Source organism: Astatotilapia calliptera, chromosome 6 (genome assembly GCF_900246225.1).
Source record: "Astatotilapia calliptera chromosome 6, fAstCal1.2, whole genome shotgun sequence".
Lineage (NCBI taxonomy): Eukaryota > Metazoa > Chordata > Actinopteri > Cichliformes > Cichlidae > Astatotilapia > Astatotilapia calliptera.
The window spans coordinates 21,318,482-21,333,021 of NC_039307.1; the positions used below are offsets into that span (position 1 = coordinate 21,318,482).

At 40.3% G+C, this 14,540-nt stretch overlaps 1 protein-coding gene across 2 annotated transcripts in view; it reads right to left on the reverse strand.

Annotated features, from left to right (window-relative positions):
- Positions 1 to 13,268, reverse strand: part of LOC113024198 (MAP/microtubule affinity-regulating kinase 4-like) — a 597,794-nt gene extending 584,526 nt beyond the window's left edge. The window contains exons 1-11 of one of the 2 annotated variants that reach the window (XM_026171069.1): positions 12,891 to 13,267; positions 12,012 to 12,254; positions 10,023 to 10,265; positions 9,260 to 9,502; positions 8,991 to 9,125; positions 8,779 to 8,873; positions 8,590 to 8,637; positions 8,268 to 8,486; positions 7,980 to 8,160; positions 7,723 to 7,893; positions 6,694 to 7,633 (exon numbers count right to left, since the gene is read on the reverse strand). In XM_026171069.1, coding sequence (XP_026026854.1) covers positions 7,542 to 7,633; positions 7,723 to 7,893; positions 7,980 to 8,160; positions 8,268 to 8,486; positions 8,590 to 8,637; positions 8,779 to 8,873; positions 8,991 to 9,125; positions 9,260 to 9,502; positions 10,023 to 10,265; positions 12,012 to 12,254; positions 12,891 to 12,951 — 1,731 coding nt within the window. In that variant the 5' untranslated portion in view covers positions 12,952 to 13,267 and the 3' untranslated portion in view covers positions 6,694 to 7,541. Of the gene's footprint in view, positions 1 to 6,693; positions 7,634 to 7,722; positions 7,894 to 7,979; positions 8,161 to 8,267; positions 8,487 to 8,589; positions 8,638 to 8,778; positions 8,874 to 8,990; positions 9,126 to 9,259; positions 9,503 to 10,022; positions 10,266 to 12,011; positions 12,255 to 12,890 lie in introns of those variants that run through there. The other variant, XM_026171068.1, reaches the window with a different exon arrangement.
- Between the last annotated feature and the right edge of the window lie 1,272 nt (positions 13,269 to 14,540).

Below are 14,540 nucleotides of genomic sequence, written 5' to 3' on the forward strand. Positions count from 1 at the left end.
TGGCGTGTCCAGCGGGGTGGCCACCAGACTGGCCACCCCAGGTGCCACCCCAAAGGCAAAACAATAAAATTCAATCAAATATCAAATGTCCGATTATGTTTTCACGGTGAAGCTCAGATATCCGAGTGTAAGTGAATGCAGCATCGGCTTCAGCGCTATGCGCATCACGTTAGCAAAGGTAGGAGAGCCAAGCACGAAAGACAGCACTGCAGGAAACAATTTTTCGGTGAAAGAAAATGAGGACAGAATAAATGTCCCGGTAAGTAATATTAAGTTTGCTGAGTTTAGTAAACTTCGGTGAAATTAGAATACCAAGGAAAAAAATAACACTTAAAGAATTATTGCAGCCGTTGAATATTTCAGACAGTATGCTACTGAGGGCAGCTAACATAAGAGTTATGAGTTATAAGATATAATCTAAGTCGTAACATTACTGTATTGAGCTGCAGATTTGGTTGCAGGTTAACATAGCTGGACTGGCCATCGGGCATACCGGGCATATGCCCGGTGACTTATTTTTTAATTTTTTTTTGTAAGGGCACGAACAATGAGAGGTGGTGGATTGGCCAGATGCAGGTCGATGTGTAAAAATAACTCAGTTGTTTGGTGGTGGCTATGGCGGGGCTTCCACAGAGGCCAGCACGTGGATGAGGGAAGGGGAGGCAGGAGGAGAGACCCGAAGCAGCCGCCAGTCTGAGTGTCAGGTGAACTGAACTTCAGGTAAGAAGTTATGACCGGGGCCCTATTTCAGGAAGCCGGTTTAGAGCAAAATCTGAGTAAGTATACCCTGAGTTAACGAAAACTCTGGGTTTTCGGTTTCACAAAGCGAGTTTAGATTAATTCTGAGCGAGTTACTATGACAACACACTCCGTGAAGCTAACCTGCCCCCTAGCAGGTTTACTTCAACTAACCCTGACTGTCCCCACCTCTTTGTCGGAAACCTGACAGTAGGAAGTGTCAGACATGGCGTGCCCCTTCCTTGAAGAGCCAGTAGATGTTGAAGCCCAAATTCTCCGCAGAGCTCTCCGCCGGGAGAGAGTGATTAGAGCGCGTTTGGACATTTTATCATTTCCTGATGATTTCCTGTGTGAACGTTACCGTTTTTCAGCACAATCTATAATTTATTTGAATAACATCCTCAGGCCTAATATTGCTCATGTGACACATCGCGGACATTCTCTCAGTTCTGTACATATTATTTGTATCGCACTTCGGTTTTTTGCAAACGGGAGCTTTCTGTATAATATTGGTGACGCTGAGCACGTTTCCAAGGCTACCGTCTGTCGGGCAGTCAGGAATGTTACAGTTGCACTGAAACGTCTCCTGTACTCGTTTGTGGTGTTCCCCGGTCATAGACCCACAAGATTTATCAAAGAGGGATGCCACAAAATTGCAGATAGCAGGATGAACGAAACTTAATTCATGATGTGGTGATACTTGAACTACTACTTAAATTTTACATTTATTCTCAGGGTTCCCAGGCGTGATTGGCTGTATAGATGGCACTCACATTCCAATCATTGCTCCTTCAGTAAATGAAGGAGACTATGTGAACAGGAAGTCTTTCCACAGCATTAATGCACAGGTACATGGTTCCCTGTAGCATTTCAAACTAACAAATTATTTCATTATAGTAATGGATGCTAATTTGTGTTCTCTGCACTGTGAAGATCATATGTGATGCTGCCAACATTATCACAAATGTGGAAGCCAAGTGGCCAGGCTCTGTGAGTGGTGGTGGTGGAGGACCCCCACCTGTTTTTCAGGCCTCCGTTTTTTTTCTAGTGGCCATAACGGGTCACATTTGAGTATACAGAGTAAGCAAATATGTACTTGTAATGTGCTCAGATAATTTCAATAAGTGCTTACAGAGGGGAAATTAATGTAGCCTCTAACTGCAATTGATTTACATCGGACAAACAGACCAAGCACTATGGCTCATAATACAATTACACCTTACCTGTTTGGACTATATTTTTATATTTCATTTTTACTTGCTGCCAGGAACGTTGGGGGCCTGTTGGGTTGCACCTGCGCTCAAATCACATCACAAAATAAACTGTATAAAACACAAAATAAAATATAATAAAATAACGTGTTAAATGGGTGGAAATCCCTAGATCAATGTTTAAATTAACACTCACGCATTGACTCTGTCGGCTATGTTTTGCCATGCATGCTCCCTTTCTTTTGCAGCTGAGGCTGTGTTACTTTTTTTCTGCAAAATTTGCATGTTATCAGCATATGCTGCCATCAGAATTTCGGCCTCAAGTGCTGTAAAATACATTGACCGCGCCTTCTTTCCCTCCGTCTCCATGGTGACTCGCTTAATCTGTGCTCCACTGATCAGGGCTTTATGTATCCTCGTGCGCGCGCTTAACTTGGGGTTAAAGCAACTCCGCGTTGATTGAACTAATTGTTATCAGCCTTTCTGAAACCGAATATTCCGAGTTGGACAGTTCGGGGTTACTCAACCCTGAGTATCGTTTTTCACTCTGAGTTTTCTAAACCGGCTTCCTGAAATAGGGCCCTGCAGTCTATCTGGGTCAGATATAAACCAAGTTTAGGTGGAGTTTATTTTCGTTGTGCTGACTTTTTACCCTCAGTTGCAAAAACTCGTACTGCGTTCTAGCCAGCTTGACGGAGTTTATATACAGCTGGGTGGGTGCTATGATGTTACTGATAGTGAACTTTATTTTATTCATAAGGTTAGTAGAGTTGCCAACGGCTCCTTAAAAAAATGGAATGGTCCCTCATTCAGAGAAAATATTACACGTTTCGTATTGAGCTGAGAAGAGACGCAGTTTGTCCCGGACTTTCGCTATAATGAAAAAAAGACACAAAGCTGGAGTTATTCTGTCGTTACGCTGCACAGCTGCCTCTTCTTCTCTCATTCTCTCACCCTGCCTCTCCTGTTGCTACTTCAATCATGAAACTGATCAATGATCAGCTGATCAGCTTTTCTCTCTTGTTTATTTATCGCCCACTTTGTGCCAGAAACAGGAAACCAGCGGATGTCGCGCTAAACAACAGCAGCACTTTTAAGCTTGATCAGCTGTTGTTAGAATTTATTTAATATTAATTTCTAGTATCAGCTGATGTTTGCTGGAGCCACAGCTGTAAAGCTGCTGGTCATGATGTCGGTTTGGATATGTGGTGAGAGGGAAACATGAGGATGAAACCAGGAGATGTCCTTACTGGATCATCAGAGCTGTGATGGAGAAACAGGTTTACCTTTTGGGTGACGTGAATGAGTTGAAGTTATGAACTGTTTCTGAGAGACAAATAACACCAGGATCCTTTTCTAAGTAGCTGACAACTGGTAACTGTGCAGGGGCGGGTCTAGCAAAGTGTTTCCAGGGGGCCAGGTAGGGCATTAACAGGGAAAGGGGGGCACAAGGAAATACTTTTCTTTTTTATTCTCATTTAAAATACCTAGTTTTTATTAAATAATTATCTAAATCTTGCGAACAAAGTTTTTATCTGACGTAAAATGTATAGAAATCATACATATACCAAAAAGACTGTGTACATCACTGTCACAACAGCATTTGTTTTCATTCAAAGGCTTTATGGCTTTAATACCTGGTGGGCCGGTCTGTAGTCAAAATGCCTAATTTTTTGTCCCAGTCCAGCCCTGCAGGTTAATACTGGCAGTGTCACCATGCCAGCTGACTGTATTTCATCATCAGCCAGTGTTGTTCTTTATACATCAATATTACCAAAGTTTATCATAAGGCAGCATATAAAGTATTTACTTGCTTTCAGGTTTTATTCAAATGTTAGTCTTTTCATTTGTTTCCCCACTTTTTTCCTGTTTCAAAATCAAACACCAGTTTGTGAGAAGATTATCTTCTTTTTTTTTAACAGGCAGATAAAGTTTTGCATTGGAACTGGCTAATTTGCCAATTGTATGTTAAAAATGTTCGTATTTTAATATTCAAAGATGTTTTTGCCCAAAACATATGTGCACTACATGTCAGTAAAAATACTATGCAAATATTGATGTTCTTGAATGCTGAGTAAACACTGACAAAGCACTGATTGTATCTCTTGTACTTTATCAACGCAGTATCTAAAAACTTTGCACCGTAGTGGTTAAAATCTCATTCTAATAAGAGTTAAAAGTGCATTCGGTTATTAGGTTTATAGGATTATTGAATTATGGTTAACGGTTGGTAGAATTGTTTTTAACATTATCTGCCAATTACATCTGCCACCCTTCTCCAAATCTGTGCCCCTACCTGGCCCCCCCAACAAAAATTTTCTCGACACGCCACTGGATGTGCTCCGCTGGCACGGCCATTAATTTTTTAATACACCTTCTCGGATTAATTCACTGGGTGTCGTGCCATCAGTTAACCCTTCGCGTGCCAGCTGTGTGGCAGGAGTGCCCAGGATTGCCGACTCCTGGTCTAACCCATGCGAAATACAGGGCTGCAAATTCCCCTCTTGTCATCTAAAACGATTGCCTATTATTGTCACAAGGGGGCGCTTTGATGCAGTCTTGCTGCGTTACGACCTTGCGTCTTGTGCGCAGGAAGCATTGGCTGTCTCTTCCTATGAGAGCTTCGCAATAAGATAAGATAAGATAAGATAAGATAACCTTTATTAGTCCCACACGTGGGAAATTTGTTTTGTCACAGCAGGAAGTGGACAGTGCAAAAGTTATGAGGCAAAAATTAGAATACAATAAGAATAAATACAGTACACAACTGTACAGAATAGAATAAAATAAAATACTATATACAGTAGAATAAAATAAAAATAAATATACAATAAGATAAAAATAGAATACAAATACAAATACTATATACAACTGAGTAAAAATACAACGATGACAGAAAGGATTATTGCACTTAGTATTATTGCATATGTATGGATGTGTGTGCTTGATCAGTTAAAGTCTTTATTATGGAGTCTGACAGCAGTGGGGAGGAAAGACCTGCGAAATCTCTCCGTCCCACACCGTGGGTGCCGCAGTCTCCCACTGAAGGAGCTGCTCAGTGCTGTCACAGTCTGCTGCATGGGGTGGGAGATGTTGTCCATCAGGGATGACAGCTTAGCCGCCGTTCTCCTGTCACTCACCACCTCCACTGGGTCCAGAGGGCATCCTAGAACAGAGCTGGCCCTTCGGATCACCCTGTTCAGTCTCTTCCTGTCCCCAGCAGAGATGCTGCCGCCCCAGCAGACCACGCCATAAAAGATAGCAGAGACCACGCCATAAAAGATAGCAGAAGCCACAACAGAGTCATAGAATTTCTTCAGGAGTGGGCCCTCCACTCCAAACGACCTGAGTCTCCGCAGCAAGTACAGCCTGCTCTGCCCTTTCCTGTAGAGGGCGTCTGAGTTATGAGTCCAGTCCAGTCTATTGTTCAGATGAACACCAAGGTACCTGTAGCTGTCCACAGCCTCAATGTCCATACCTTGGATGTTCAGTGGTTGCAGTGGAGAATGCTTGTGCCTGCGGAAGTCTACCACCAGTTCCTTGGTTTTACTGGCGTTGATCTGGAGGTAGTTCAGCTGGCACCAGTCCACAAAGTCTTGGGTCAGACCTCTGTACTCCTTGTCGTCCCCATCAGTGATGAGGCCGACTATTGCAGAGTCATCAGAGAACTTCTGCAGGAAGCACTGGGTGGAATTGTGGGAGAAGTCTGCAGTGTAGATGGTGAAGAGGAACGGAGCCAGAACCGTTCCCTGTGGGGCCCCCGTACTGCAGACGACCCTGTCCGACACACAGCCCTGAGTCCTCACATACTGTGGTCGGTCGGTGAGGTAGTCCAGGATCCAGGTAGTGAGGTGATGGTCCACTCCAGAGTTCACCAGCTTGTCCTTTAGAACCGAGGGAAGAATGGTGTTGAAGGCACTGGAGAAATCAAAGAACATGAATAATGGCGGTCAAGTGTTTTTTCAACAAAGTATGCAGTGCTGCAAACTAGATAATGAGACCAAATTGTTTTGTTTTTTTTTTACATATCAATGCTAATAAGCTACTCTTTTATTAGGCCCCGAACTCTGACCACAAAGGGAATAACGTGTGTCGAATTACTTGTGTTGGAGTTATTTGTCCCGGTGAGTCACTCGCTTTCGTTAGCTACCTGTTAAGTTTACACAATGTATTTTTCCCGCCGATTAAGCTCAGAAACATTTGAAAAAAACTAAACAAAACACCAATACAGTCGGGAACTGTGAGAATGTATTGTGTTGTTTTACTTATCTTGTTGTTCCTTACAGTAAGTACAATAAGTGTTTAATGTTCTAAGCTACAGATGGTACTTATCAGTACATATCTATATTTTTATATCTATAAAAAGAAAGCTGACGCTTGCGAGACTTGGTCTGGGTTTTTATAGCAGATGACATTAAAAATATTGTGCAGTCAAAAACGAAGTGAAGCAGAGCAAAGTTACAGAGGTTTGATTAGAGACACAGCTAAGCGTACGTGCCGGCGGGTGAGAAAGCCACATCTCAGTGATTCTGATCCGTCGGGTCCGCGTTTTGTGTTCACGTCTTTGTGCAGTATCCGTGTACCTGCTCTCATTTACTGTTTTAGCGGTTTGGTGGTTGTAGAAATTTTGTGAGGTTTAACCTGAGATTCTGGCGTTTCGGGCAAAATAAATTTCTATTTAAAAATCGATTCAGGTTTTAATGAATTGATATCACGTTATCCAAGCCAGAATCGATTTTAATCGATAAATCGATCATCAAAACCCACCCCTATTAAGAAATATAAAATTTTCACTACTGAATGGACATTAATGATTCAATTCAACCTTAACTATAGCAACAAGTCACATCTGTTGTCTAGAGGCACTTTACATTGGAAGGCAGAGACCCTATACTATTAGAAAATGAATCCCACCAATCAGAGAGCCCACTATGAGCAAACAATCAGCAACAGTGGGAAGGAAAAACTGTTGCAACCTCTGTTAGATCCAGGAAATCTGTTGAGACGCATTAGAGGTTAGGGCAACAGATGCAAGTCTTCAGAGCAGTGACAGTGTGACTTTCGTTGTGCATACTTTAACCTGATTGAGTTTTCAGTTTTCTTACTTGTCAAAATGCATCATGAGTAAAAAACAATCCTTGACATGGTAATGAAAGAGTATTCTCAGCAAAGTTGAGTTAAACAAGTTTTAATGGAAGTTTAAGTTAAATCTTTTGATTTTTACTAATTTTGATTACATCAACGTAATTTTATTACATTAACCTAATCAAATAAGGCCAATTTTGATGAAGCTCCTGACCCAGCCCAAGCTCTCTATGAAGACGAGGAAAAACTCCCCGGGGGGCCAGAATGATGGGAAGAAACCTCGGGAAAGCCAATTCAAAGAGAGATCCCCTTTCCTGGGATGGCTGGGGGGGGGGGGTTACAGGAATTTCAGGATAGCAAAATTTAGAATTGGCCAAAAAAACCCAAAAAACAACCTTTTCCTGTTAAAAAAAACCAAAAAAATGAAAGAAAGACAAAAAAAGAAAGTTAGGTCACGTATCACACTTATATGATAATATATGAAATGTGTGTGTGTGAGAGATGGGTTTATCTGAGCCAGGGGTGACGCTGGAGGTCCCCCAGCGTTGGGCGCTTCTCCGGGACATCGGTTAAACACGCATCCAGGAAATTCCGGCAGTCTGGAAAGAAAGAAAGGAGAGAAAAGATGAAGATGATAGTTCCAGTGATCCAAGCCATCAGTGAATCTTGAAGTGTGATGTTTTCTTACGTGGGGACAGATGCTCGTTGAATTTCAGTTCGTTTTCAATGAACGTCATGATATTAAAGTCCCCCACATGAAGCGCTTCGTACAGCACCACTCCCATTTGCCACACCGTGGTGGGTCCAGGCCTGTATTTTTTGCCCCAGTAACATTCGGGAGGGCTGTGGATAGGTGTACCTAATAAACAGACACAATTACAATTTCTTCTAAAACAAAAGGCACAAATTGCTACATCTGTGAAGAGCAGGAGCTGAATATGTTACCATAGAAGAAGCAGAACTGCGATTGCTCCGTAGCAAAGCAGCTCAGGCCAAAGTCAATGATACGAACTCGAGGCACATCTGAGCCGGTCTCAATCAGAATGTTCTCACTCTTGATGTCCCGGTGAAAGATGTCTTTCTCTTCCAGGTCCTTTGCTGCATCAACCAGTTGCTTCAGAATGACCTGGAAAAGATGAAAAAGACAGTAATGAGTCAACAGGTTGATGCTTCTCTGATACTCTATGCTTTGATTGAATGCTGTACAGTCTAAGGCTCTTCCAGTCAACTTACCTTGGCCTTTCCTTCTGGTAAACATCCTCCATTTTCTCTTATGTATTCAAACAGGTCCACCGCGGGGACAGGTCTCTCCTGCACCAGGATCAGCTCTGTGCCAAAGTCAAACCAGTCCAACAGAGACACAGGAGCCGACGTTCCCACTGATCCATCTGCTTCAGCTGCAAGCTTCAGCAAAATGGCCACTTCCACTGAGACTTCCTTCCCGTTTTCATCCTGATATATTACAACAAAGTGGATGATGAGGAACAGATGTTTCACAGGTGAACGCTGCACTCAGTCCAGGAATGTAAAAACAGTTCAAGTGTTGCACACTTACCGTCACTTTGATGGGGATTCTGTTCTTGGGAACGTGTTTGATGGCTACCTAAAAGACACAGAGCATTGGTGAGCATTTCCTCAGTATGACATCATTAAAGGTGTAAAACGGCACCTTTAATGCTCAGCTGACGATATTATCCGTTATCTGCATTACTGCCTGTCTTACTCCCACCATCTGAACACTTACTGGGAAATGATCTGTTATCCTGTAGCCAGCAAACACTGCTCCACAGCCGCCATTTCCTAGATGGTGCTCCTGCACATATCTGGCTTGGTATTCCCCTGAAAAGACCCAAATGTTGTTTTACTACAGCTGTGACACAAATTACTCTCTGCTGTACCCTAAATGTTCATTTTGCTCTTCACCTGAGTATAAAAGCCAAGCTGCTTGCTACTTACGTTGCTGGTCGGCTGCTGGATTTTGGACGACGTTTTTGGTTTTGTCCTTTTTCTTTTTCTTGGGTGACTCTTTGCTGTCTCCCGCAGACTTGTTTCTGCCATTTTTTGTGCACCCCTTTGTGTTTTGACTGCAGTCTGCAGATGTGGAAAACAGCAAAAGCACATCAGCGTATTAGATCATACACACAAATATCTCCCAAACACTAATATCTTAAACCGAGCAACCAGCTGTGCACTTAATCTACCCCTCACTCAACTAATTAGCCTACCTTTACCAGTGTCCACGGAGGAAGACGCTTGCTCCCTGTCTTCACTCGTAGGCTCAGCAAGTTTAATCTTCTTCGGTGCACTGGTTGTGCCCGCTCCATCTTGCTGGGCCTTACGCTTCACTGCTTTGACCTGGTGTGTATCTGAGCTGGTGGAAGGAGCAGCCTGCTCAGTGACCCTCCTTCTTTTTACGGGGGTCTTCTTTTCAGGACTGGCCTTTCTTTTAGCCATCCTGCTCTTAGAGTCTATAAACAACAACAACAACACAGTAGTGAAAAAGAGTGCTCGACATCAGGACTGGAAGGATTTTGATGCCATTTTAGGAAGTATTGGTTAAATTATAATAACAAGTTTATCCTTTTGATAAAAACAGAGCAACACGAGTCCATACTAGGTCTACTAAGACTTAGATCTTCATGACACTTGTTGATCTGTTTTTACTGCTGAGTCCAAGAATAAACTAATAATAAAGATTTGAAATAAAGATTTAAATAAAGAAATAAAGATTTCAACTAATTCTTCTTCAGTCATATGGGTATACACACTATATAGACCACCTTTATAGAATTATATTTTTTCGCAGATGTTGGCATAGAACAGATCAGCTATTTTGAAACAAAAAATACACTTTTTTTTCATCAGTAACAAGAACTCCATAACAGCAAATGAACTGTACAACAGAAAAATATCTCCCAAACACTAATATCTTAAACCGAGCAACCAGCTGTGCACTTAATCTACCCCTCACTCAACTAATTAGCCTACCTTTACCAGTGTCCACGGAGGAAGACGCTTGCTCCCTGTCTTCACTCGTAGGCTCAGCAAGTTTAATCTTCTTCGGTGCACTGGTTGTGCCCGCTCCATCTTGCTGGGCCTTACGCTTCACTGCTTTGACCTGGTGTGTATCTGAGCTGGTGGAAGGAGCAGCCTGCTCAGTGACCCTCCCTCTTTTTACGGGGGTCTTCTTTTCAGGACTGGCCTTTCTTTTAGCCATCCTGCTCTTAGAGTCTATAAACAACAACAACAACACAGTAGTGAAAAAGAGTGCTCGACATCAGGACTGGAAGGATTTTGATGCCATTTTAGGAAGTATTGGTTAAATTATAATAACAAGTTTATCCTTTTGATAAAAACAGAGCAACACGAGTCCATACTAGGTCTACTAAGACTTAGATCTTCATGACACTTGTTGATCTGTTTTTACTGCTGAGTCCAAGAATAAACTTGTCACATTATTTTACCAAAAGACAAAGTGCCCCATTAACCTTTCTTTGATTAGACGTGTTGTAATTATGCTATTTTCAGTCAAACATACCCATATGGAAAAGAAATGGTACAAATTTATAAAAGACTTGCGTAAGATGTGGCCTACTTCATGCAGTGAATCATATCAGGCTTATATGATTTACTCATGAAAGTGGCCACTTTCTCATTACTTTCATATATTGTTTTAGTAAGTATCCAAAACATACAAGTTTCACACAAGACAGATACAAACTTTATAAGATTTATATATATCTTTTCCATATGGGTAGGATTCAAATGTTTCATTTTATACACAGACTGTCAACATTTTTAGAAAAGTAGATTCTGTTATTTGAGGGATTTTACCCAGATTTGATGTATTTGTTTACTTACTTTGATCTCCTGGATCTTTCTTTTCTCCTGAATTTGTATTTTTTCTCGTTTCCTTTTTCATGTTAATTTTTGAGACCGTTTAAAAGTGAAAATGTCACCGTGATGAGGGAATACTTCTTCAAATGTGTGCGCTTGTCTTTCCTAAGCTGTTTAAGCGAGTTCCGTAAGTTAGCTTTCAAAATAAACTCAGGAGACTATGGCAACAGAACCTTGCCTTTCAGTGACATCACCGACTGCCAGTAAAAGTGTTCCTAAGTAGTTTAAAGAAAAACACTATGGCAGACAAAGCCATAATAATTCATATAATTTAATGAGAAGTCGATATACCTACCTATAAATTTTGTTTTTTAAATTGTGCATTAATTTTTTTATATAGTGTAACTACTGGACCTTATTTCTCTTTTTAAATCTAGAGACAACCACGTTTTTGAGGTTGTATCACCTTTCTCATAGCTATTCATTTGTGTGAATAGCTATGGGTTAACTAGCTATTGGTGTTAATTTACTGATTAACTTATAAAACACATGCTCAACTTACTGAAAAAGTCCCACAGTGGCTTCCATCCTTATGTTGGTTTGTCCAGTTTACGGCAGAACACATCAAACCTGGGGCCCATGTCAGCCCTACTTGCGGCCGTATATTTAAGTGAAGAAATATAAAGCAATTTGGCACTTGAAGAGCCTTTTTTGTTAGCGGGGGATTTATTTATTTTTGAGTCCAATGTTAAAATGCGTTCTTAAAAAAGTTTAAAAAAAAAATGAATATGAAGGTCTAACCCAGGAGTCAGCAACCTTTCTGATGATAAGTGCCATCTAAAATTTCCTTAGAAGTCAACGTGCCATATGATTGCAGTAGCAATAAATTTAATAACGCTCTATATCAACAGTTACACACTATATAGACCAACTTTATAGAATTATATTTGTTTGCAGATGTTAGCATAGAGCAGATCAGCTATTTTGAAACAAAAAATACACTTTTTTTTTCATCAGTAACAAGAACTCCATAACAGCAAATGAACTGTACAACAGAAAAATATCTCCCAAACACTAATATCTTAAACCGAGCAACCAGCTGTGCACTTAATCTACCCCTCACTCAACTAATTAGCCTACCTTTACCAGTGTCCACAGAGGAAGACGCTTGCTCCCTGTCTTCACTCGTAGGCTCAGCAAGTTTAATCTTCTTCGGTGCACTGGTTGTGCCCGCTCCATCTTGCTGGGCCTTACGCTTCACTGCTTTGACCTGGTGTGTATCTGAGCTGGTGGAAGGAGCAGCCTGCTCAGTGACCCTCCTTCTTTTTACGGGGGTCTTCTTTTCAGGACTGGCCTTTCTTTTAGCCATCCTGCTCTTAGAGTCTATAAACAACAACAACAACAACAACACAGTAGTGAAAAAGAGTGCTCGACATCAGGACTGGAAGGATTTTGATGCCATTTTAGGAAGTATTGGTTAAATTATAATAACAAGTTTATCCTTTTGATAAAAACAGAGCAACACGAGTCCATACTAGGTCTACTAAGACTTAGATCTTCATGACACTTGTTGATCTGTTTTTACTGCTGAGTCCAAGAATAAACTTGTCACATTATTTTACCAAAAGACAAAGTGCCCCATTAACCTTTCTTTGATTAGACGTGTTGTAATTATGCTGTTTTCAGTCAAACATACCCATATGGAAAAGAAATGGTACAAATTTATAAAAGACTTGCGTAAGATGTGGCCTACTTCATGCAGTGAATCATATCAGGCTTATATGATTTACTCATGAAAGTGGCCACTTTCTCATTACTTTCATATATTGTTTTAGTAAGTATCCAAAACATACAAGTTTCACACAAGACAGATACAAACTTTATAAGATTTATATATATCTTTTCCATATGGGTAGGATTCAAATGTTTCATTTTATACACAGACTGTCAACATTTTTAGAAAAGTAGATTCTGTTATTTGAGGGATTTTACCCAGATTTGATGTATTTGTTTACTTACTTTGATCTCCTGGATCTTTCTTTTCTCCTGAATTTGTATTTTTTCTCGTTTCCTTTTTCATGTTAATTTTTGAGACCGTTTAAAAGTGAAAATGTCACCGTGATGAGGGAATACTTCTTCATATGTGTGCGCTTGTCTTTCCTAAGCTGTTTAAGCGAGTTCCGTAAGTTAGCTTTCAAAATAAACTCAGGAGACTATGGCAACAGAACCTTGCCTTTCAGTGACATCACCGACTGCCAGTAAAAGTGTTCCTAAGTAGTTTAAAGAAAAACACTGTGGCAGACAAAGCCATAATAATTCATATAATTTAATGAGAAGTCGATATACCTACCTATAAATTTTGTTTTTTAAATTGTGCATTAATTTTTTTATATAGTGTAACTACTGGACCTTATTTCTCTTTTTAAATCTAGAGACAACCACGTTTTTGAGGTTGTATCACCTTTCCATTTTCTATTAAAGTACATTAATTCATGTGTACTTTGTTTTCTAAAATAAAAACATCATAGTTACCCAATACCCCGTTGTTGTGTGAATAGCTATGGGTTAACTAGCTATTGGTGTTAACTAGCTGTAAAGCTGCTGGTCATGATGTTGGTTTGTATATGTGATGAGAGGGAAACATGAAGATGAAACCAGGAGATGTCCTTACAGAATCATCAGAGCTGAACAGGTGATGGAGAAACAGGTTTACCTTTTAGGTGACATGAATGAGTTGAAGTTATCAACTGTTTCTGAGAGATAAATAACACCAGGATCCTTTTTCTACGTAGCTGACAGCTGGTAACTGTGCAGGGGCGGGTCTAGCAAAGTGTTGCCAGGGGGCCAGGTAGGGCATTAACAGGGAAAGGTGGGGCACAAAGAAATACTTTTCTTTCTTATTCTCATTTAAAATGTCTAGCTTTTATTAAATAATTATCTAAATCTTACAACCAAAGTTTTTATCTGACGTAAAATGTATAGAAATCATACATAAGACACAAGACTGTACATCATTGTCACAACAGCATTTGTTTTCATTCAAAGGCTTTATGGCTTTAATACCTGGTGGGCCGGTCTGTAGTCAAAATGCCCGATTTTCTGTCCCAGTCCAGCCCTGCAGGTTAATACTGGCAGTGTCACCATGCCAGCTGACTGTATTTCATCATCAGCCAGTGTTGTTCTTTATCAATATTACCAAAGTTTACCATAAGGCAGCAGAGAAAGTATTTACTTGCTTTCAGGTTTTATTCAAATGTTAGTCTTTTCAGTTGTTTCCCCACTTTTTTCCTGTTTCAAAATCAAACACCAGTTTGTGAGAAGATTATCTTCTTTTTTTAACAGGCAGATAAAGTTTTGCATTGGAACTGGCTAATTTGTCAATTGTTTGTTACAAATGTTCATATTTTAATATTCAAAAATGTTTTTGCCCAAAACATATGTGCACTACATGTCAGTAAAAATACTATGCAAATATTGATGTTCTTGAATGCTGAGTAAACATTGACAAAGCACTGATTGTATCTCTTGTACTTTATCAACGCAGTATCTAAAAACTTTGCACCGTAGTGGTTAAAATCTCATTCTAATAAGAGTTAAAAGTGCATTTGGTTATTAGGTTTATAGGGTTATTGAATTATGGTTAACGGTTGGTAGAATTTTTTTTTAAAC